Genomic DNA, 25,144 nt, shown 5'->3' with positions numbered 1-25,144 from the left:
ATGTCTGCAGGAAGGTTTTTATTTCAGTGTGAGGGTGGTGAGGTTCTGGAACAGGCTGCCAAGAGAGGTTGTGGACTTCCTGTCTCTGGAGGTGTTCATGGCCAGGTTGGATGCGGCCCTGGGTAACGTGATCTAGTGCATGATCTACCAGATGGCAACCCTGTCCAAAGCAGGGAGATTGGAACTGGATGATTTTTGAGGTCCTTTCCAACCAAAGCCGTTGTACAATCCCATGATTATTTCTTCCAGGATTTATGTCAATGGGAAGAGATTGTTTCTTGCCTGACCCAGTTCTGCATCTCCTCTTTTGGTTTTAGGAAGTTTTCCACTGAGGACAGATTAAATATTCATTTTCTTCTCCATACATCTCTGTTTGGGATGGAGGTGACAGTCTTATCTACTCCATGTCTGTTAATTATGTCTGCTTCCGACTGTTCCCTCTTCTTGGATGTTCTATGATTCGCTTTAAGTTCAGTTGATCCCAACAGAGAGGGGCTAGTTCCTTCCTTTCAGCAGGTCTATGTGACTTTCTCTCACTGGCTTTTTAAAAGAGCACTGAATAATAAAATAATTCCAATTGTAAGGGTGCTCTGGAGAACAGTTGTCTTAGTGTCAATAAGAGCAGGCTCAATTTCGAACTTTGATATTGTTGCTTAGGGAAAGTAAACTTTTCAGTGTCAGGGAATTAAGATTTCAGAGCCTCTTCTGGCAGCCTGCAGCAGTGTTTGACTACAATCCATTACAAAGATCCTTTTCGCTAGTGGCTTAACATTCTGTGCTTCAGCCAGTGTTTGTTCTGTCTTCTATCATCGAATATTCTGGAGGAATTTGTTTCCAATTTCTCTGAATCTTCCCACTAAGTAGCTGACAACCGTAACACAATCCTCCCCTGAGTCTGTGCTTCTCTGGGCTGTGCAAATCTATCTCTGTAATGTTCTCACAATCTTCAGACACCTGCAATTTATGTGTCCATCTTCTTGACTCACTCCAGTATTTCAGTGTCTCTCTTCTATGGATTCCACTCAAAATTGGACAATGTTACACATATTTCTCGTGTGTGCAAAGGAGAATAATCTATTCCTTTAGCCTACTAGGTGCATGCTTACCAGTACAGATCAGGATGCCACTGATCTTCACTGTTACAAGGTGTCTTGCTCCAATTTATAGGAGGGAGAGGAGGTTCTTTTATCATCTATATACCTGGCGTGAGATTAAGAAGCAACGGTTCAAATGTTGGTCCGACCAGTTTATTACAAATCTTAATCAGGGAAATGGGGAAGGGGAGGACAGACACTGTTATGAATTAGGGTAATGGGGAAGGGAAGGAGGGCGATAGAAAAGATAGAAAAGAAGAGGCAAGGAGTCTTTATAGGCAGCAAGAGGGATATAGTCATCTACCAACAGTCCATTGAACAGCTTAAAGTTCACTCTTCCAAATTTCAAGGTCCTGACTCCACTCTTTGCCAGGTCCACATTCCTTGAGATCACAAACTCGATCAGGGCATGGACACTGCAGCCCAAGCTGCGTCCAGCCCTAATGCCTTTAATGATCTCCTGTGTATTGGTGAGCAGCAGGTCCAGCAACGCTTCACCTCCGGTCGGTCTGTCCAATACCTGGACCAGAAAGTTATCATCAATGGATTCCAGGAGCCTCCTGGACCTCTTGCAGCTCGCCATGTGGTCTTTCCAACACATATCCGGATGGCTGAAGTCCCCAGTAAGGATGAGAACCCATGAGCATGATGCCTCCCACATCTGAAGCAAGAAAGCCTCATCAACAGTCTCCCCTTGATCAGTTGGCCTGTAGTATATGCCTATCACCAGCTGGCCTTTGTTAGACCCATTCTTAATTAAACCCACAGACTCTCAACCTGCTCCTGACTGTTTCTCAGAGATTGACTGATAGATTGTCCTCACAGTCTATCCACTCTTTGACATAGAGAGCAACTCCCCCACTCTTCCTACCTCACCTATCCCTTCTAAAGAGTTGATATTCCTCAGTGGTGGTATTTTAGTTGTGGGAGTCATCCCACCATGTTTCTGTGACAGCAACAAGGTCATAACTTTCCAAGCACATCATAGTTTCCAACTTATCCCACTTATTTTGCAGGCTGTGCGCATTGGTATCAAGGCACTTCACCTGGGATTTCCATCTCACTGCCTTTATAAAAGATTTAAGATCCCCTAGAACAGCAGCATCCCGAGCACCAGTCCATCCCTTTGTACTGCACCATCATCGCCCATCAGGTTTGGTCCTGCTCAGCCCCTGCAGTCCTCATTTTATCCCCTTCCCCTTTCATACCTAATTTAAAGACCTTTCAATGAGTCCTGAGAGTTCCTCAGCTAAGATCCCCTTACCCCTCAGAGACAGGCTACTTCCATTTGCAGCCATCATGCCTGCTTCCAAGTAAGTTGCCCGGTGGTCGAAATCCCCAAATTCTAAGCCATTTATTTATGAGATGGGTTTTTTGGTATCTCTCAGTATCCTGCTCTGCCACTGAAGGAATAGAAGAAAATAACACCTGCACACCTGCTCCATCAACTACCCACCCCAGTCCCCTGAAGTCTTTCTTGATAGCCCTGAGACTTTTCCCAGCGACTTCACCAATGCCAGTCTGTATTATCAATAAGGGGTAATAATCAGAAGGGTGAATCAGTGCAGGAAGTTTCCTAGAAATGTCCCTGACCCGTGCCCCAGGGAGGGTCTTCCGTTCCTTTCAGCAGGAAGTTGCCTAAAACAATCAGCCTTCTGTCCTTGTGGGTGTATGCAGTCTTGAGGCGTGGGATTGACCACTTTACCCGAGGCAACCTCACGGTTGGACATCCCTCCACTCCTCACTCACCTCTCCCTTGAGTTCCAAGGCCTCAAACCTACTGCACAGAGACACCTGGGGAGCCATGGATGGTTGAGGTGGGGGATGCCCACTTTGCTAACCCAGTACCTGTCTACAATCCTCCTCCTTTCCCAAATTGTTGCTAGGGGGAAGAGAGGATGAGGGGGTCACTGCAGCACCATCAGCCTACCGGTTACCCTCTTCCACCTGACATTTCCCCTCTCCCACCTGTTTACGAGGCAGTGGGGGGTGACATAACATCCATAGCTAAGTCTACCCTTTGGTCTCTAGCCCATTTGCATGTTGCATCTCTTCCTTGATGGCCTGAGGTCTCGTGGGCCCACCGAGCTAGAAATAATTCGCTCTTGTGTTGCCAGTCCACGTCTATTTGAGCCACCTCAATTTTGGCAGCTCGATCTACCTGATGGTTATTTTGTTGTCTTCAGTAGCCCAACTGCTGGGCACATGAGCATCTACGTGGTGCATCTTTACAACCATGTTCCTTATTCGGGCAGCAATGTCTTCCAACAGTTCAGCAGCCCAAATAGATTTACCCTTCTGCTGCCAGTTATTTTTCTCCCACTGCTTTAATCACTCCCATAAGGCATTTGCCACCATCTGTGAGTGAGTATAAAGATAAAGCATTGGCTACCTCTCCCATTCAGCTACATCTAAGGCCAGCCTTTATCTCTGCAAACTGGCTTGATTCTCTTTTCCCTTCAGTGGCCTCTGCAACTTGTCGTGTGGGGCTCCACACAGCAGCTTTCCATCTGCGATGCTTCTCCACAGTACGACATGATCCATCTGTGAACAGGGAAAATTCCTTTTCATTTTCTGGTAGTTCACTGTATAGTGGGGTTTCTTTACCTCGTGATACCTCTTCCACTGGTGATGTTCTGAACTGTTTGCCTTCAGGCCAGTTCATGATCACCTCTAAGATTCCAGGATGATTGAGATTCCCCATCTGAGCTCGTTGCATAATCAATGCAATCCACTTAGCCCAGGTGGTATCAGTAGCATGATGGGTGGAGGGAACATATTAAACATCCAGTTGAGCACTGGTGGTCGAGGTGCCAGAAGGACCTGTGTATCAGTAGTGACTACTTCAGAAGCAACCCGAACCCCCCATATGCAGCTAAGATTTCCTTTTCAGTTGGGGTGTTGCCCTCTTCTGACCCTCAGTATGCTCTACTACAGAATCCGAGGGGTCAGCCTTGGGTCTCTCCTGAGGCTCTTTGCCACAGACTCCAAGTGGGACCTTTCTCTCCAGCAGCAGTGTAGAGGATGTTCTTTACGTCATGTGCTATCCATACTGCCCTAGGGCCAAGGCTCAGACTATCTCCTGTTTAATCTGCTCAAAAGTCTGCTGCTGCTCAGGGTTCATTCTTCTTCCATGTCACCTGATAAAGGTTTATAGTTTGGAATATGCATTCTCCAAAAGTCCACTATGCTCAAAAAAGATTGTGTCTCTTTCTTATTAGTGGGCGGAGGCATAGCCGTGATTTTGTCAATCATGTGTCCTGGGATGTGATGATGTCCATCTTGCCACCTTATCCCTAAGAACTGAATTTCCTGGGTAGGTCCTTTCACTTTGCTTCACAGAATCACAGAATCACAGAATTGTAGGGGTTGGAAGGGACCTCCAGAGATCATTGAGTCCAATCCCCCTGCCAAAGCAGGTTCCCTACACCAGGTCGCACAGGTAGGCATCCAGGCAGGTCTTGAACATCTCCAGAGAAGGAGACTCCACCACCTCCCTGGGCAGCCTGTTCCAGTGCTCCGTCAGCCTCACTGTAAAGAAGTTCTTGCGCATGTTTGTGCGTAACTTCCTATGCTGCAATTTCCAGCCGTTTCCCCTTGTCCTGTCTCCACTCACCACTGAAAACAGTCTGGCCTTGCCATTCTGCCCCCCACACCTTAGATACTTATAGACCTGGATCAGGTCCCCTCTCAGTCTTCTTTTCTCAAGGCTGAACAGACCCAGTTCACTCAGCCTTTCCTTATAGGAGAGATGCTCCAGGCCCTTCACCATCTTCGTGGCCCTCTACTGGACTCTTTCCAAGAGATCTTGTCTTTTCTGTACTGGGGAGCCCAGAACTGGATGCAGTACTCCAGATGAGGTCTTACCAGGGCAGAGTAGAGGGGGAGGATCACCTCCTTCGACCTGCTGGACATGGTCTTTTTAATGCACCCCAGTAAGCCATTGGCCTTTTTGGCCACAAGGGCACACTGCTGGCTCATGGCCAACCTGTCATCCACCAGGACACTCAGGTCCCTTTCCGCAGAGCTCCCCTCCAGCAGGTCATCCCCCAACCTGTACTGGTGCATGCAATTATTCCTCCCCAGATGCAAGACTCTACACTTGCTTTTGTTAAACCTCATCCAGTTTTTTTTTGCCCAGCTCTCCAGCCTATCCAGGTCTTGCTGAATGGCAGCACAGCCTTCAGGTGTGTCAACCAATCCTCCCAACTTCGTATCATCAGCAAACTTGCTGAGGGTGGCCATTATCCCTTCATCAAGGTCATTGATGAAGATGTTGAACAAGACCAGACCCAGCACAGACCCCTGAGGAACACCGCTAGTTACAGGTCTCCAACCGGACTCTGCACCACCAACAACGACCCTCTGTGCTCTGTCAGTCAGCCAGTTTTCAACCCACCTCACTGTCCACTCATCTATCCCACACTTCCTCAGCTTTGTTATAAGGATGTCGTGGGGGACAGTATCAAAAGCCTTGCTGAAATCAAGGTAGACTATACCCACTGCTCTTCCCATATCCACCCAGCCAGAGACAACATCATAGAAGGCTACCAGATTGGTCAAGCACGACCTCCCCCTTGTGAACCCGTGCTGACTACTCCTGATAACCTCCTCTTCTTCCAGTTGTCTGGAGATGACATCCAATACAAGCTGTTCCATCACCTTTCCAGGGACAGAGGTGAGGCTGACTGGCCTGTAATTGCCTGGGTCTTCCTTCTTGACTTTTTTGAAGACCGGGGTGACGTTGGCTATCTTCCAGTCTTCAGGCACCTCCCCCGTCCTCCAAGACCTCTCAAAGATGACAGAAAGCAGTTCAGCAATCACCTCTGCCAGCTCCCTCAGCACCCGTGGATGAATCCCATTGGGTCCCATGGATTTGTGAACAATGGTGTTGCCTAGGCGCTCTCGGACCACCTCTTCCCTGACAGAAGGGAGGTCTTCCATTCCCCAGATCCTCTCACTAACCTCCAGGGTCTCAGATTCCCGAGGGGGAGCTTTTTCACTGAAGACAGAAGCAAAGAAGGCATTCAGTATCTCCGCCTTCTCAGCATCCCCCGTTACCAGAACACCCCCGTCACTTAGCAGGGGAGCCACATTCTCCCTAGTCTTCCTTTTACTGTTAATGCACTTGAAAAAACCTTTTTTATTATCCTTTATCCCCTTTGCCAGATTTAATTCCAGGTGGGCTTTAGCCTTCCTTGTCGCATCCCTGCAGGTCCTGACAACATTCCTGTATTCTTCCCAAGTAATCAGACCCTTTTTCCCCATTTCATAGGCCTTCTTCTTTCCTTTGAGTTTGTGCACGAGCTCCTTGCTCATCCACACAGGTCTCCTGCCACCCTTTCCCGATTTCTTCCTCACAGGGACACACCGATCCTGAGCTTGGAAGAAGAGCTGCTTAAATGCCGACCAGCTCTCACAGGCCCCGAAAGAGATCGAAGTTGGCTCTCCTAAAGTCCAAGATAGCAATCCTACTTTTTGCTTTACTTCTTCCACTCAGGATCTTGAACTCCACCATCTTGTGGTCACTACCACCCAAGCTGCCCCCGACCTTTACTTCCCTGACAAGCCCTTCTCTATTAGTGAGAATAAGGTCCAGCAGTACCCCTCCCTCTCCTCGTCGATTCCTCAACCACCTGCATCAGGAAGTTGTCTTCAACACATTGCAGGAACCGTCTGGACCGCGCATGCCTGGCCACATTGCTTTTCCAGCAAATATCTGGATAATTGAAGTCCCCCATAAGCACCAGCACCTGGGACCGTGACGCTGCTTCCAACTGTTTGTGGAAGGCCTCATCAACCTCCTCCTCCTGATCAGGGGGCCTGTAGCACACACCCACAACGGTGTCAGCCGTACCAGCCCGCCCCTTGATTCTTAACCACAAGCTCTCCACTGCTACACCACTCTCCCCCAGGTGGAGTTCAATACATTCAAGCTGATCTCTTACATAAAGAGCAACTCCACCACCCTGCCTCACCAGCCGATCTTTCCTAAAAAGCACATAGCCCTCCATGACAACATTCCAGTCATGCCAGCTGTCCCACCACGTCTCTGTGATCGCAATTAGATCGTAGCCATGTGACCGCACGCAGATCTCCAACTCTTCCTGTTTATTTCCCATACTGCGTGCATTAGTATATAGACACTTCAGGGAGGCAGCATTTCCCTGCCACACTCCATCTCTTTGAACTTCACCCTCGTCACCCATCAAGTTCACTTTTGAACCTTGAACTACCTGAACCTCAGCAGTCCTCATTTTGTCCCCTTCCCCCTTCTTACCAAGTTTAAAGACCTTTCAATGAGGCCTGCCAGCTCCTGGGCTAGGATCCTTTTACTCCTTGTAGACAGTTGAGTTCCATCTGCAGCCGTCATGCCAGGAGCCGAGTAAATTGCCCCATGGTCAAAAAAACCAAAGTTCTTCTGCCTGCACCATCCTCTAAGCCATTTATTGATGAGGAGGGCTTTTTTGATCCTGTCAGAGTCCTTCCCCGCCACTGAAGGGATAGAAGAGAAGACCACTTGCATTCCTGCACCATCCAGTACCCTCCCCAGGCCCTTGAAGTCATTTTTGATTGCCCTTAGGCTTCTCTTGGCAGTATCATCACTGCCAACCTGAACTACCAATAAGGGGTAGTAGTCAGATGGGCGAATAAGCCCAGGCAGCTTTCTAGAGATGTCCCTGACCTGTGCCCCAGGAAGGCAGCACACTTCCCTCCGGGTGGGGTCAGGACGACATATCGGGCCCTCAGTTCCTTTTAGAAGGGAGTCTCCTACAACTGTCACCCTCCTTTCTTTACCAGAAGAGGCGGTCTTCAAGCGTGGAGCCGACTGCTTCTCCTTAGCAAAGCTCAGAGGCTGTTCCACCACCTTGTTCTCAGCCTCCTCACCCTCCAGTTCCAGAGTTTCAAACCCATTACTTAGGGGCACCTGAGGAACCGAGGTAGGTTGGGGAGGGCGCCGCCTGCATCGCTGAGGTGGGACATGCTGCCATTCCTCTTCTCCTCCCAAGTCAGCTCTCTTGGTTTTACTATGGTAAGGCAGAGAATCCACTACAGGATGGGGGTTGCAATCTCTGCTTGTTTCTTGCAGAGAGTTACACCACCAGTCTATCTCCCTATCGCAGTCCCTAATGGATCTTAACCGCTCCACCTCCTCCCTAAGCTATACCACAAGGCTGAGCAGCTCATCCAACTGTTCGCACCTCACGCAGGTGGCATCCCTCCCATTGTCCCCCGGCAGCAGCAGACTCAGTCACTCCCTGCAGCCAGAGACTTGAACCACTGCAGTTCTGGGCAGTCCCTCTGTCAGGGTCGCCGCAGACTTGTTGGAGCATGCCTGATGCCTGGTAGAGACCATGTTTGAACTTACAGTCACTGGGTCAGCGAGTGGGAGAGCGGTCACCTGAACAAGGACAAGAACAATTACGTGTCCTGCCACAAGACCAACCTTCCTCACCTACGAGTGCGGCAATGGGCAGCAGGGGCTGTGCTCACACACTGCCTGTACTCCTTGTTAGCAGTTAGTAGTGGGCAGCAACACCCTTTTTTCACCGGGTACGCTAAGTACGGTAAGTGGGCGAGAGCTAGCTCTTGCCCTCCCAGGGGCTGCTTATAGCCTCACAGAAAAGGGTCAAGGTTAATCACAGAGATAAGAGATAAGAGTGGGCGGTGCCGGCTCCACCCCTGCTGTCTCAGCAGCCCGCACACCAGCTGTCAGCTGCTGCCACCTCCAGCACCAGCACAGTACTTTTACTGGTTCAAAAACAGCTCTAAAAAGAGCTTTTTGGACAGCCTTTTTGGCTTTTTTGGCTTTAGCTCCCTTGCCCAGTGCAGTCTTACCTGCCCTGAAGCTGGTCTCCGCAGCAAAGCTTCACTTAATAGCGAAATCGGCATGCAGAAGGATCTGGATTATTTGCTCTCTGACTCGCTCCAATTTATAGGAGGGAGAGGAGGTTCTTTTATTGTCTATATACCCGGCATGAGATTAAGAAACAATGGTTAAATGTTGGTCTGACCAGTTTATTACAAATCTTTATTAGGGAAATGAGGAAGGGGAGGACGGACACTATTATGAATTAGGGTAATGAGGAAGGGAAGGAGGGCAATAGAAAAGACAGGAAAGAAGAAGCAAGGAGTCTTTATAGGAAGCAAGAGGGAGATAGTCACCACCATGGATCCAGTGAGGTTCATAGTTCAGTCTTTGATCTTCAGTAGTGGTGGGTCGTCAGGCAGAGTCATTCTATTGATGGCGATGACGATGACGACCATGGCGATGATGGCCCCTTTTCAATAGTTTCAAAGGGGTTGAGTTAGCTGTCTTTGAAGTGACAGCTCAAACCCAAGGTGGTTGAGTCAGCTCTCCTTGGAGTGGCAGCTTCTGGCTCCGGGATCTCAGCAGAAATTCTTTTGTTCCCACCTTCCTGGCCTTGCCAGCAGGTAAGAGGGAGCAGGGATGCCCATCTGCATCCTGTTTCTCACAGAACACGATAGTATCATTCCCCAATTCTCCCATACCTAGCTGGAGCTGTTTGGTCACAGGCCAGATCTTCTGCCAGTGAACACTCCTGAGCACTCTCTTCCGCTCTTCTACAGAGCAAGCAGCTCTAGCGGAAAGGGCTTTCAAGTGTTTCCAAAGCGATATCCATTGTCACACAGTTAGCATCCATCCGTTGCCTCCTTGACAAATCACTCAAAGTCTTATCACAAGAAAAACCTCAGGAAGCAAGCTTTGAGCCAAAAAACAAAGAAGGATTCTCACACTCTCCATTCTCAAAAACTTTCCTTGCTGTGTTGCCACACAGAATAATGTCATCAAAGTACTGTAAGGGCTCAGGAGCACTGCCATGTTCCAGTGCAGCTTGAATCAACCCATGGCAAATTGTTGGAGCAAATGATTCCAGGTATACTGAACGTCCTCCAGGTGAAAGCAAACTGTGGGCTACATTCTGTGGCCAAAGGAATGGAAAAGAAGTCATTAGCAATGTTAGTGATGACATACCACTTGCCAGTTTTTGACTCCAATTCATATTGGAGTTCTAACATGCCCAGTACAGCATCATTCAGTAGGGGTGTGACTTCATTCAAGTAATCTACCATCAGCCTACATTCTTGTGAGAATCCTTCTTTGTTTTTTGGCTCAAAGTTTGCTTCCTGAGGTATTTCTTGTGATAAGACTCTGATTGATTTATTGAGGAGGCAAGTGATGTGTGCTACGGTGTGACAATCAACATCACTTTGTGGACATTTGAAAACTCCTTCCTCCACAACTGCTTGCCTCCAGAAGAAAGTGCTCAGGACTGCTTACTGAAAGAAGACCTAGCCTATGACTAATAGCTCCAGCTTGGTATGGGAAAACTGGGGAATGATACCATCATGTCCTGTACAAAACAGGATGCAGGAAGGCATCCCTTCTCCCTCTTATCTGCTGGCAAGGCCAGGAAGATAGGGAAAAGGAGTTTCTGCTGAGATCCCGGATCCAGAAACTGCCACTCCAAGGAGAGCTGACTCAACCACTTTGGATTTGAGCTGTCACTCCAAAGACAGCTGACTCAACTACTTTGGACTTATAAATAAGTTGGCACTGCCATTGAAAAGTGGCCATCATCGCCATGGTCATTGTCCTCAACAGAATAACAGTGCCCAATGACCTACCACTACTGAAGATCAATAACTGAACTACGAACCACTCTGGATCCATGGTGGTGACTATCTCCCTTTGGCTTCCTACAAAGACTCCTTTCTTCTTCTTTCCTATCTTTTCTATCACCCTCCTTCCCTTCCCCAATACCTTAATTCATAGTAGTGTCTGTCCTCCCCTTCCCCATCTCCCTGATTAACATTTGTAATAAACTGGTCAGACCAACATTTAACCATTGTTTCTTAATCTCACTCCGGGTATACAGACATTAAAATAACCTCCTCTCCCTCCCATAAATTGGAGCGAGACAATTCTCCACTGGCTTTAAGCACTGGCCGTAGTGTGCTTTTAAAAGGCAAGTGAGTTTTGCTGATCACTCCCTGACTCTCTAGTTGACGAATCAACTTATGAAAGGGGAGCAAGGAATCCCTGTTGGTGTGATATTGCTGTCTGTGCACTGTTTTTGTGGCAATTGGTACTCCTCTTTTTGTTACCTCTGTTGGTCTTATGGATACTGCTGTATCCTGAGCAACTGGAACAATTACCTTTCTGGAGGAGTTCACCCTGGTGGTTAATCTGTCTTGTAATTCTTTTACCCATGCTTGAAGTGCAGGAATGAGTTTTTTATGCCACTTCTTCATATCTTCTCCATGGTCATGTAGGTAATGCCACAAGGAAAAACATGATGTAGCCTTACTGTTGTCACTTGCACGAGCAGGAGGACGTCTGTTGATAGCTGAGACATTGGATGATGCAGGCTGGGTAGAAAGCAAGTTGATCAGCCCCTCCAGTAGGCCATTTTGGGAATCCTGATCCCCATTGGGTGTTTCTGATACCATCTTGGATCCATCAGCATTAAGTACGGTACACACTTTGTCTACTATATCTTCTTGATTGCTCTACATTTTATCCAGCTTTTCAGCTATTTTTGTAATGGCTGAAACACAAGACTGTACAAGAGTTAAATGTAATTTGAAATCTCGAAGTATATTAATCAGTTCATTTATTAGGGGTCTTCTTTCCCCTCTGCCATATACTGCTGTAAATGTACTGGCATACTTTTCTGGTGCAGTCTTTGTGAATGTACACCACATGTTTGGTGTACACCTGACTCTCTCAGGATCATGTTCTTGGTCTGGCTCATCAGGAATGAAATCGGGGCTATGTAGCATTTCCACCACAGTATATTCTCTCAAATAATGGATGCCTTTTTCTATATCAGCCCATTTCTTTTTCTCAGGCATCAGATCATCTTTGAAGGGGTATCTCTTTTACGGCTAACATCATCCGCTTTCAGAGGGTGAGGGATCCATTCTGGCATGTACTAATGCCTTTGTCAATGGCTGAGTCCCTAGCAATGCCACCCAGTTGGCGAGCTTCTCTAGCTTCTGTAGATATAGCCACACACTGTTGGCCCCATTGTTCCAGCATCAAAGTAACCAGGTGACATAAGGCTCATTTGGGTGGTGTGAAATGTCTTTTCTCAGACCTCGAATTTCATTCATTTTCAGAGATTGATCAACAATGATAATGCTTGTTCATCTCTTACTCTTTCAGGACTTCTTGTTGCCTTACTGGGCATTGGTGACCGCAGTCTTATTGAGGGCCCCTTCCCTGGACTCAGGGGCACTTCCCCTGGATCTTGGAGCCATTCCTCTGGACCTCTTTCCCCCTCTTCTCTTACAGTGACTACTTTCTCCTCCTCCTCTTTATTCTTTTCTAAGTCGAGATTCATTTCATTTTCCTTCCTCTTACAAGGGTGACTGACATCGATTCTGGTACCTCCTGTGGTTGATCAAATTTGTCAAGTCCGAAGCTCTCACTCTCCAGCTCAGCTTGGAGTCTGTCTCATTCTATTATGAGGATATTTAGTTAAGATTTGAGCATGGCTTGATGAGCCTGAATTCATCTCACTCAGTTTGGAGTATATCAAGTTTGGACTTGAGGATGTTCCTCTCAGACCAGAGGGTGTCTCGCTCAGACTGGAAGGCATCTTGTTTGGACCGGAGGGTATCTTGTTGAAATTGAAGGTATTCAAGTTTGGATTGAAAGGTGTCTCTCTTGGTTCGGAGGGCATCTCTCTCAGATTGGAAGGCTTCCCATTCAGACTGGAGGGTGTCCTGTTGAGATTGTAGACTGTCGAGTTTGGATTGCAGGGAGTCTCTCTTGATTCAGAGGGCATCTCTCTTGGATAGGTGGGAGTCCTGCTGAAATTGGAGGTCTTCTCTCTTGACTAGGAGACTCTTTTGCTCAGACTGGAGATTCTCCTTCTTGGCTCGGAGTTTCTCCTGGAAACTCTACTTTTTGGCTTGGAAACTCACTGTCTCCCTGAGACTTTCCCTTTCAGCTCTGAGACACTCTTTTCAGCATGGAGACTCTCAATTTCAGAAACTTTCTCCCTCTCTGGGATAGTATTGAGTAAGGCCCAATAAGCATTAGGCAGGCCCCAAATCATTTGTGCCTCCTCAGATTTGCCTGAGCCAGAACATTCCCTGTCTCAAATATTTGTTTAGGCTCTCAGGGTCTTTCAGGTGATCAGGAGTAAAGTTCCATGACACTGAAGATATCCATCTCTCTAAGGTCTCTCCCAACCCTCTCCACACTCCCTGCCACTCAGTATTCTCTGGGGTTGGTTCTGGGGAAGGCTTCCTTAAAATATGATAAATACAATACTGAGTGAAACAATAAACAGTACATTCAGGGAGACTGACACCATGATCATTGGATGAGCATTCAAAAATGGCATAAAGGATTCAAAGGAGAGACTGGGAGCCTGATTAAAAATCCCAAATTCCACAGATTTATCACCTCTCTCTTAAGTTGTATGCCACATTGTATGCAGATACCAGGTAGGTATTTTCATCTGTGTTTTCAATTATTATTATAATTATATATTGTATATACGTATAGCTCCAAAGAGCAAAGTGGCAAACTTAAGGCCCAGTACATTTTGAGCATTAAAAAAGAAACAATGATGGCATGTAGTCCCTTGAAAGGCAGTTTTACAAGAGAAAGCTTTTTTTTTTTTTTTCTTTACAGAAGAAAGATAGTAGTGCACAAAGTTTACCAATATCTCAGGATACTGGCAGTCCGCCTGGACTTTCAAGGTCAAGTTTTCAGTGAGCACTGTGAAAGAGATAAACTTTCCCAATGAAGCTCTGCAAGAGCAGAGAGAGATATGTTCTAAAAGCTAAAAAGCAGCTTTTGCCTGCATTCTCCACCAAAAATGCCAACAGTTTACAGGCTGGTTTGGCCCCACTTCATGACTAGCAGGGCAGAGGGATTTCGCGAATCTGCACCTCTGAAAAAGGGGAAATGGGACCCAAAAGTAATTAAAAACACTGGCAATGATTTGAGAAGAAACAAATTAATTTACTTAATATAGTACCAGAATGAAAGATAACATACTATAATACAATAAAATTAGAATTGAAGCTAATAAATAAATATAATGAGAGAGAGTGTCCAAAACGTGAATAGGCCTCACCATGATGCTGAGGTGAGATGCGCAGTCCGGGTCTAGTATTCACTGTGGAGATTGGTGGCCCTGCCTGTGGCAGGGGGCTTGGAGATTCATGATCCTTGAGATCCCTTCCAACCCCATCCATTCCGCGATTCCATGATTCCGTGATTCCATGATTCTGTTTTTCTGTGATGCGCAATCCGGTTAAGCAGCAAGGAGGAGATCCTGATAAAGAAGAGAGCGGTCAGGTGACATACCAAGTCCTTATATCTGTTCCCCCTGAGCAGAAATGACAACAACACAGCAAACAGTGTTCTGGGGAATGTAGTTCAATTCTGGGACAGGTACTGATACTGGAGAATTAACAGTTTAACTCCCAGTGCAATACATGATGTTATGATGTGGAATACTGATAACCAAAAATCATAAAACCATGACACCTTCAATAAAGGCCTTCTCCAACCTAGTTCTGATTACACTGGTCACTGGCTTCAGCTCTGGCCTGGAGCTCATCCCAGAGTGCACTCTTCTGATGGCACGCTCCCCAAAACACATTCTTCATTTTTTAGTCTGTTTTTTGCTCTCAAAGCCTTGCTTAGACAATACTAATTAAACACAAGGTCTCACCAAGGTTGATAGGAACATTGTACTCTTGTGGCCAAAAAGACCTTTGGTTTTTTGGAATGGCATAGCCAGCAATTTAAGAGATGTTATGCTTCCCCTTTTTGCTGCCTTGTTGAGGCCACATCTGGAGTACTGTGTCCAAATGGTTTTCCTACTTTTAAAGAGAAAGGCCATTCTAGAGGAATTTGCATGCATGTTATCATATTTTCTAACTTCATAGGTGTACTGCGTAAACTGAATGACCACTGGATTAAGAGAGAGACAGACTCTGCAAGCAAATGAAATTCTAGTGATAGCAAAAAGCTGATTTCCTATTCATATTCACACTGTATAATTAGTTTATTCAATAGTTCTTTAGTACCAAATACTTTGAACAGTCATAAGAATCCCCAACGTTGATCTTTTTCCTCACTTTTAATTCACCAATTCTTTCTAATTATATGAGTTTGTCCCTGTAAAGCTGAGTTTCCTTTCTGCAAAGTCATGGAGTCTTAAGGAGAGATTCGGAAGTAACCAGAATGTAACACCTTCTTCATCCAAACAACTGCCCTAGTCAGACAGTAAGCTGCTTGGCAAACAAAAAGCTTACACTCTGAAGGTAAGGAAGACATGCAATGGCGATTTTCCACTTTATGTTCAAAACACTCATTAATGTGGAACTCCATTTTTATGACGGTGATATTAAGTGAATGTGGCTGTGACTGCTGCATTTTGTGCTGAATGTGATGCTGTCAGTTTGTGTTATATGGACTGCAAGAATGCTGGCTTGATTTGGCTCCTTTGGAAACATGAACAAATTTCAAATATCATAAGGCAAAGGATATCTTGTTAGCTGCTCAGCCTTGCCCAGGTAGTGGTGTCAGCAAGGCTGCATTTTGCACTGACATCAGCGTTTTGTTTCAGATCTGGTGTTGTTTGCTTATTTTAAGTAATTTGTTCAATTGTCCTCACTTACTGTGCTAAGGTGCACACTGTGGAGTGGTCTCCAGGTCCAGACATCCTTCAAATGAAACTTTATCAGAAACGATTTTAAAAGAAAAGGAATTTTAACTGCTGATGTGCTTTCAGTATACAGACTTTACATCTAGGGTAGGGGTTTTACCCTTACATCAGGGTGAAACATTGAAAAATGCATGTAATATGCATGCTGGATTCTCAGCACCAGTTGTTAACAGGACTCACTGCTGAGTTACAGTTAGTATTAACATAGATGTAGCCTTAAAGTTGCAAGATTTTCTTCTTATAGGGGACTTCACCAATGTGAATGGAAGCGTACAAGAAATTCTAATCCTCTAAGACAGTGAGATTTCTTTCAGTAAATACTCTTGTATTTAGAACACTAAATTCTGTTTTCTGCAACTTCAGGTGTTTATGAAAATGTTATGTCTAAACAAAGCTGATTTGTCTAATGAGATTTTCCTCCAAATATTATTTTTGAGAAAAATAGCCTTGGATCCTTTTCTGAAATGGGGTTTAGCTTTTCTTGAAAACAGCTGATACATTCAGGAAGAATTAGAGAAAAAAAAAAAAGAAAAAATGTCAGTGTCTGTTAACTGTCAAACATCACCCAGTAGATGGAGATAGAGAACAGGATATTTTAGATTATGTATTAAATATATATATTTTTTTCATTGGTAGTGTTAATATATTTTCTGTCAATCTTGTTAAATGCTTAAGTGCTTAAAATGATGCACTCACACAATGTACTCAAGTACAAAAAACAGCAGTCCTGGTAAGAAATCAAATGATGTCCACATAGGAAAGATCGCAGAATCACGGAATCAGTGAATTGTAGGGGCTGGAAGGGACCTCTAGAAATCAAGTCCAACTCTCCTGTAAAGCAGGCCCCCTACAGCAGGCTGCACAGGTAGACAACCAGGCAGATCTTGAATATCTTCAGAGAAGGAGAAACCACAATCTCCCTGGGCAGCCTGTTCCAGAGTTCTATCATCCTTACTGTAAAGAATATCCTTTGCATACTGGTGCGGAACTTCCTATGCTCAAGTTTATGTTCATTTGCACTTATCCTGTCTTCACAGACCACTGGAAAGAGGTTGGCCATATCTCTTTGACTCCCACATTTACGATATTTATAAACATTAATAAGATCACCTCTGCGTCTTCTTTTCTCTAGACTGAACAGACTGAGTTCGCTCAGCCTTTCCTCATAGGAGAGATGTTCCAGGACCTTTATCATCTCTGTGGCTCTCTGCCAGACTCTCCCCAGGAGATCCTTGTCTTTTTTATACCTGGGAGCCCAGAACTGAATTCAGTACTCCAGGTGATGCCTGACCAGAGCAGAGTAAAGGGGGAGGATCACCTCCCTTGACTTGCTGGCCTCACTCCTTTTAATGCACCCCAGGATCCCGTTGGCCTTCTTGGCCACCAGGGCACACTGCTGGCTCATGGCCAAACTGTCATCAACCAGAACCCCAGGTCCTTCTCTGCAGAGTTCCTCTCCAGCAGGACATGCCCCAACTTGTACTCCCAGTCCTTCCCAGGTGCAAGACTCCACAATTGCTTTTGCAGAATGTTATCTGGTTCCTTTCTGCCCAGCTCTCCAGCCTGTCCAGGTCTCGCTGAATGGTAGCATAGCCTTCAGGTCTGTCAGCCACTCCTAGCTTTGTGTCTTTCAGCAGTGGACCCATGTCCCTAGTCTTGCTTTTACTGTTAACATACTTAAAAAAAAACCAACAAAAACAACAACAACCTTCTTGTTATTCTTCATCTCCTTTGCCAACTTCAGCTCCGCATGAGCTTTGATCTTCTTTGTTACTTCTCTGCAGACCCTAACAACATTCCTATACTCCTCCCAAGAAGTCAGGCCCTTTTTCCACATTTTATAAGCTTTCTTCTTCCCTTTGATCTTATCTATGAGCTCTTTGCTCATCCATACAGGTCTCCTGCCTCTCTTCCCTGATTTTCTACTCTTAGGGATACACCACTGATTTTGAGTTTGGATGAAGATGAATGCAAAAAGTTAGTAATTGCACTGAGTCAATTTCCTGCTCTCTTAACTCTCACTTCTATAACAGTCTTGGAAATGCACATATATAGAGTGCTTCCTTGATAGATAGATTTTTTTTAAAAAAATCTTTAATTTCAAATGATTATACGGATAGATTATATTACTGTTAACATGAAATTCCTCATAAAGTGCAAGTTTACATCTACATTATTTGAATCTTCGCCGTACTACAATTTTATCTATGTATATCTTTTACTATGATAAACACATAATGCTGTAATGATTTGCTTTATTTTTCAGTTATCTTTTTCTAAAAAAAGTTTATTACTTTTCCAATGACTCACTTTTCTTCTGTGCTCTTTATAGAAGCAGAAACTTGCATATGGAAACACTAGAGGGAAGAGCATAACAATTTAAAAAGTGAGATAAAAAAGAAATTAATCCGTATAATCGTAACAAGAAGATTTTTCTAGTGAAAAAAATACAAGTTCATTCGTAATCATTTTTGTTTGTTTATTTATTTCATATGTAACATTTCAAGGATATCTCTTAGAAGCTTCTCAAGAAGCAGTATATTTTGTCTGGTTGGTTCCCTTAAAACACTCACCTAGAGAAAAGCAATTAACCTTGCCAAAAAGTATTGACTCTGCTGTTATAAATTTAAAATAGATACAAAGTCTCCTTGGTTAGAAGCTTGCTGCTGAAAATAGCAAGCTTCATTTTTCTTTTTTCCTGCTCTGATATCTAGTACAGATTAATAAAGATTTTATTTTATTTTACTTTTTTTTAATTACTGTGGCAGTTAGACAGTTCACTTAATCTAAAATGGTGGCTGCTATACATCTTTTTGCTATGCACCTTGCAGTGCATGTTGATTTGATATTAAAAAACTGGTGGAAACTTTCCTGATACTGAAACGTTATTGAAAATTGGTAAGGATGACTGGCAGCTGCTGTGGAAATCAATTTGCTACCCATTAGACATTATCTTAGAAAGCTTCTGTAACATTGATTGACAATTTTTTGTTATTTTGGTAGTTCCTGATCAAGCCATAGGCAAAAATAAATAAATAAATAAATAAATAAATAAATAAATAATTGTCTACAATAAGCTGGTAGTAAAGAGGAAAATGAATTGTGAAGGCATGATTACTATTATTATTACTTTTTTTTTTTTTTTCTGAATAAACAGAAGACACTTCAGAGAGTCTCATAGATATTTTCCTTTTGTTAGGCAGCTGATCACAGAATTAGAGAGTAGATAAGACTCAAAGACACTCCTGGAAGCAGTCTCGTCCAACTCCTCCTTGAGCAGAGATAATTACAGCAAGGTGCTCAAGAAAATCTCCAAGTTGAGAGATTCCACAACCTATTCCAGTGCTCTGTAATACAGAAAAGAACTGCTTCCTGATGTTTAGACAAAGCCTTGAATATTCTTTTATGTACTCACTGTCTCTTATCTATTATATTAATACCACACATATTTTACAAATGCCGATTTCATGAAGGAGTTATTATTTTCTCATTGAGAACTTAATCATACTTCTGAGAAATCCATCTAGACAACACACTCATCTTAGGTTCAGTTTTCATTTTTTTCTTCCAGATAATAAGAAATAGTCTTGACATTTCTGAAATTTAAGGGAAAAAAACAAAAACAAAAACAAAAACAAAAACAAAAACAAAAATGGTAGGATTGAAAGAGCAGCTAGATTCAAAGGAGAGATGGCTTTGAAATCATTCTGAACAGTAGGGCAAAGTTGTGCAGGTCTGTTGCAATCTGTTCATCAATAATGAAATGATCTCAGGAGTTCTATAGTTTTAGGAGAATAAGAAAAATTCTCTTTCATTTGGAAAGAAATACAGAAAGGCTGACCTTGCTTCTCAATAAATAAATACTGGGAGAAAATTTCTTTGGAATATCACAGAGGAAAACTTTATCTTCATTACCTTAGAAGTAGTTAGAAGTAGGGATCTCTGACTAAAAGCTGTTACAATATTTTTTTCCCTTCTTTGTCCAGAAACTGTCTTACTACCTTCTGTTTACCTTCTCTTCAAAGATAGGTTGTAGAGAGCTTTTTTTCTTTTCTTTCCTTCTTTTTTTTTTTTTTTTTTTTTTTTTTTTTTTTCCCCTAAACCTCACTACTTGATGAAGTAATGCTTTCCATTGATGGATGATAAATGAGAAGGAATGTACAGTGAAACAATCATTATTAGAAAAATTAGTTTGTAGGTATGTATATTTAAATGAAGAGAATGACATGAATAAAGTGTCTTCCCTCAAACTTTTTTCACTCCCACAAAAATATAATGCTTGTTTTTATGTCAGTTATTGAAACATGAACTATTATGGTAACAGAAAGAATTTCTGTGAATTGATGCATTCTCATGTTATGAAGAGTTCATTTAACTAGAACACTGGGGACTTGGAATATGTCAAGGACAGTGAATATAGAACTTTCTTTTTCCTGTGCTTTGCTTTTCTAAAGGTCAATCAACATGCCTTTTCCACCTATAGGAATCTGGCACAATTTTACAAGTATTTACAAGTAATCTAAATTTGTTGTTCTCCTTTGTGCTGAAGTCCCTGAAGTCATCGATCAGAGAGAAACATTTGTAACTTTATTTATGAAGTGAGCATTCAAAATGATTTTCAGTACTTTCTGTTGTTCTCTGTTCCCTTTGTTGTTTCAAGCATAGTGGCACCATCTGACTTTTTCATCAGCTTTCCTGAACCAGCTAGAAGTGCAGCTCTGACAAAAGATCTTTTCAATGACAGAAGAAGATTCAGGTTTGATCAATACAGCAGAGGTCTTCAGTGTTCTGAATGATTTCTGTTATTTTTGTATAAGAAGTTTGGATGAATGAGCAATGTAAATTAGAATCACATATCAAACACAAAACAAAACAGAAGGCTGAGGGGATAAATAATATATATGTATTTTTAAAGCATAAATAAGTTAAAGATTTTAAAATCAAGCTTTAAACATACCTCATGGCTATAATCTGTCCTTTTTCAGCAGAACATTTCCAGTTGAATTAGTATAACCTCTAAACTCATTTTGAATTGCATCGTAATATACTGCAGGTCTTACAAATTGATTAGACTGGAATTTTCCTCTGACATCAGTCCTCCTCCTTGCTGTGTACCCACTGCACTGTTTTGCACCACAGATGAAAGCAGTTACTTGTTTCCACCCTCACCTTTCCAAATTTTATAGCACATGTTAGCTCTGTAAATACTTCGAGTGTCAGCAATGCTGGGTTTAATGCAAAGAGTTTACAGTTGCCAAATTATTTTGAAGGGACAACCATATTTTTTTCCAGGCTCACAAAGAGTAATCCCTGTCTAGGTTATATGATATGTCAAGAAATAGTACCATCCTCTCAAAGACCTCATCCTAAGTCTATCTACTGTTTTGTCTGTCCTACAGCTTTTGATCACTTTTTCCAGTTAATTTCTCCCAAATCCAAATATGTTTTACTGCTTGTTTCCTCCTCTTTGTCCTTTCAGTGTCTAAACACTGATGCCCTAAGAATTGATGTTTTCCACAGAGACTAATTTGTTTTGTTTTTTTTTTTTTTAAGAAAAAGCTTTGGTAAAGTTCATAAACATTAACTTTCTATTCTGTAATGATCCATACCAGAACCAAGAAAGAAATACTCACTTATATCAGGCTGCATTATTTGATGCATAACATTTTTCTAAAAATGCCAGAGTGAAACATTTTTGAATTTCATTATTATCACTGTATACCATCATGAATGCTAATTTTCTCTAAATAAAAACATATTATGTTACCAAAATTCAGGCAGAATGCCACCCTCACTGCAGCAAAAATAAAATGTTCATTTTGGCCCCTTTCTTCTTGATCTGTTTTTCTTTTTTTTCAGCAAATACAGCAAATATACAGCTTTCTTTATTCAGCAAATTATGGTTTTATCTGATTGACTATAAATGCTTTTTTAATGTTTCTCTATGACACAGAAAATTTATAAGCTGCAATAAAATGTACATTGCAGATATAATATTTATTTGCAAAATAGTTTAGTACTTCTACCTATGTAGCTTCACTGACATCAGAGATAAATGTCATCTACATATTTCCACCAGTGGTGGCCTTTTTGCTCAGTGCTTTGAGATCTTCAGTTCTAATGCTACTGAGTTCATGATGAGAACACAAGTGCATTTCCTGTCCAACATTATTTGCATTTTTCTCCATCTTTCTATCTTTTGCTTTTGTTACAATAAGGGAGCATGAATTGATTTTTCTTTCTGAGGCAGTCGCAAATCTCAGTATACTAACTCAAGTCAGAGGGAAAAGTATGGCAAGAAAAATAAGGAGTTTTGAGTGCAATGTTAGTGTTTTAATGATTTATTTTAAATTTAATTGAAAACTTCAATGCATCTGTGGAACAAAAAATACAGTAGCACAACTATTCTCAAAGATACATATGTATGCATTAAGCAAGAAGAAAATATATTTAAAAAAAAAATCAGGTAAGGTTACAATATTGTTTCTTTAACCTTTATCTGAAACCAAACATCGGAGTGCTGCAGTACGATCTTCTTTGATTAACAAATCTCATAAGTGTAGCGGAAATGCTAAGTCGTGGCATGAAACAGTGACTGAGCACCAGATGGGAAGCAAAACCAACCCAGAGCTATTCAGGTGCATTGTAACCCACCTGAGTGACCAAAAGGTATGGAGCCAGTATCCTTTCCATACCCCATTTAAGGGTTGGTAGTGGAGCAAGGACGTCTCTCTGGACTGCAGGCTTGAGGCCTTCAAAAGGTAACCACCTTCTTTTATTTCTGTACTTAATACTGCTACATTTGAGCAAATCCTTACTCACTGTGGCCTGGAATTTTGCAGCTCTGCATTGTTATTGCTGTGGTCTCCATTGTGTTACACTAAGTAACTGTATTTACTTAATTATTTGAATGTTAATGCTAAGAAAGTTCTGTTAGATTTTGAGAAATTTGTAGTGCATGTTTACTGGAAGCTATTAATAGGCCTTGTAGATTCTCTAAGTGATATTAAATGCAAATATTAATAGATGTATTATTATGCAAATTAAGTACTTTGTAAATTTTTGGGTAAAATAGGAACTATCTGAAAGAGAATATCATTCATAAAACCAGATTATCATAAAAATATGTACTAGCAGATATGACACATTGTTGCTCTTGCTTTTGCTGAAACACACCACCCATTGCCTCACTGTTCCATCATCCACTGTTTGGTCTCCATAAATGTTTAGAAAGCATTAATGAATGTAAATGGGGCAACTCTTTCCAAGTGCAGGAATTCAATTCTACACATTTTCTTCATACACATTCCCATGTCTTCCCATACGCCTTTTTTTTCAGACTACCCTTCTGCTGCCATCTGTCACATGGCAACAAAAAGTAATGAAATATTAGTGGGAAGGTTCAACTTCTATTGCTATCATTGGTATCCACCTTTGACACTCTAGGTCAATGTAACAAAATAGGAGACATTACTTTCTAAGTACCCTTTGTGTTTTTCTTAATTCACAAGAAATTCTCTTTTTAGCCCTTCATTCTCTAAAATATGTGTCAGAAGACAAATCCTTACACGTAGTAATATATTGATTCTTAAATGTAACTCTTTCAAGATCATTAAATAGAAATACTAAGACTTTTATGCTAAGAATAGATAAGTTTGATCAAATATACACCTTAGTTATTTGGCATCTAACTACCTGAAAAACAATTTTGGTGTCCTTAGACAATCTTTACATAAAGAGATTAATAACATAAATACTTCCATTTCCTATGTAGTATCTGGAGAGCATATATCAAAAATTTGTATCTGGATACAGTGTTTAAACGGAGTATTCTGCCTGAGGCTGAAATACAAAAGATGCTGTATGTGAATAGTAAGAGGTAGCAAGTAAGAAATACCAATGAAAAAGTTAAATCTCAGAGGTTTCAGCTCAAATATGCAGGGACAAATCTCAGATCAGCTAAGACCCTTGTGAAACTATGCATTTGACTACTAAAAAGTTTTCTTTGAAATATGAGCTTGAAAGATAACATGTTCTGGAATGGGAACAGAGCTTTTTCCCAAAATGCACCTGTGGGTTTTAGTTCCCACAGGTCTTATTGCTTTTCAGGTAACTGTTATTTTATAGTTTTTACAATGGAAAGTCTGCAAACCTACTTAACAACAAGGACAGAAACTCTCCAGTGTTGCATGGTTTCTTTTCCACTGGGAGAAGAAATCCTGAAGTATTTCCCACATATTGAACAACTTCAACAGCACATCCAGAGAATTTCCCAGGAGTCTTCATGGCAGAGCGTGCAGAACTAATAGTTTTTAAATAGATACTGCAGGATAGATTGATCGAGACTGCTGTGGAAAAATCAGGAACACAGACTGCAGGATTGCGATACTGAGTACAGGAATTTTCAGGTAAGTTCTCTCAGATGCCTCTTTTTTCCAAGTCAGATATCTTCAATTGAAGTGCATCAAGCTTGTGAGTATTCACAGGCTTAAAGTGCTAAAACTCCATAACACAATAAAAGGTCTGATAGACTGGTTCGTAATATACCTTCTTCCTATGTGGTCCCTCACTTTATAGTTATAACCCAAATGTCTCTTCTGTGGTCCTGTGTTTCTAACACATACTACCAGTGGCTCACACACACGTTAGGATCAGGAGTCTCTGGAGGTGCACTGAGGAGGCATTCCACTGGTGCTATGTAAATCCCATGCATACTGTGTGAGATTGGACATAGCTGTATAATAACCTGTAAAAAATCTATGTCTTTAAAATCTTAACGTTGGTTACTGACTGGGTCATTATTTATTGATAATGCTCTTGCATTACTCCCAAGGCAAACTGTAATGCTATTTCAGAAACTAATGTGGAAAATGAAAGGTAAACAGGGTTGTTTTTTCTTCTCTCCTTTATTATCCCAGTGCAAGACAAGTAGACCATTCATTTCAGCTCCACGTTCCCTCTGGGTATTAAAATATTATGAGATTTAACACTCATAAGACTTGTGAATGAATATTCTGCAGTGGCATAAAATCATTGACTTGTACAGCACCTCCTATAAAACTTTCTTATACAGCTCATCTTTCAATTAGTTTGCAAAAAGTTGTTTTTTTATTTTTATTTTTATACAAAGGTAAGCTTGTGCATAGATATTAATATGGAGCTATGTTTAAAAAAAAAAAAAAAAAAAGTAGCAATTGCACATGATGGCAAATCACCAGGGTAACAAGGAACTATTCTCTATCTTACAGTGCTGCTTTTCCATTTCAGGCACTTCAAAGGTATACTACTGTTGTAGGAAAAAACCTCGTTGCTCAAAAAAAAATA

General features: G+C 42.3%; 1 protein-coding gene across 6 annotated transcripts in view; it reads left to right on the top strand.

Annotated features, from left to right (window-relative positions):
- The window catches only part of LOC128071565 (uncharacterized), a 591,148-nt gene that overhangs the window by 248,715 nt on the left and 317,289 nt on the right, over window positions 1–25,144 (top strand). For 3 of the 6 annotated variants that reach the window (XM_052664426.1, XM_052664427.1, XM_052664423.1), the window contains exon 2: window positions 5,106–6,515. In XM_052664426.1, the coding sequence (XP_052520386.1) occupies window positions 5,181–5,993 (813 nt within the window). In that variant the 5' untranslated portion in view covers window positions 5,106–5,180 and the 3' untranslated portion in view covers window positions 5,994–6,515. Of the gene's footprint in view, window positions 1–5,105; window positions 6,516–25,144 lie in introns of those variants that run through there. The other 3 variants (XM_052664424.1, XR_008201891.1, XM_052664425.1) reach the window with 3 other exon arrangements.

Source organism: Tympanuchus pallidicinctus, unplaced genomic scaffold (genome assembly GCF_026119805.1).
Source record: "Tympanuchus pallidicinctus isolate F22 unplaced genomic scaffold, pur_lepc_1.0 scaffold6, whole genome shotgun sequence".
Classification (NCBI taxonomy): domain Eukaryota; kingdom Metazoa; phylum Chordata; class Aves; order Galliformes; family Phasianidae; genus Tympanuchus; species Tympanuchus pallidicinctus.
The sequence above is the reverse complement of the archived record's forward strand: the minus strand, read 5'-3'. Positions and strand labels throughout refer to the sequence as shown.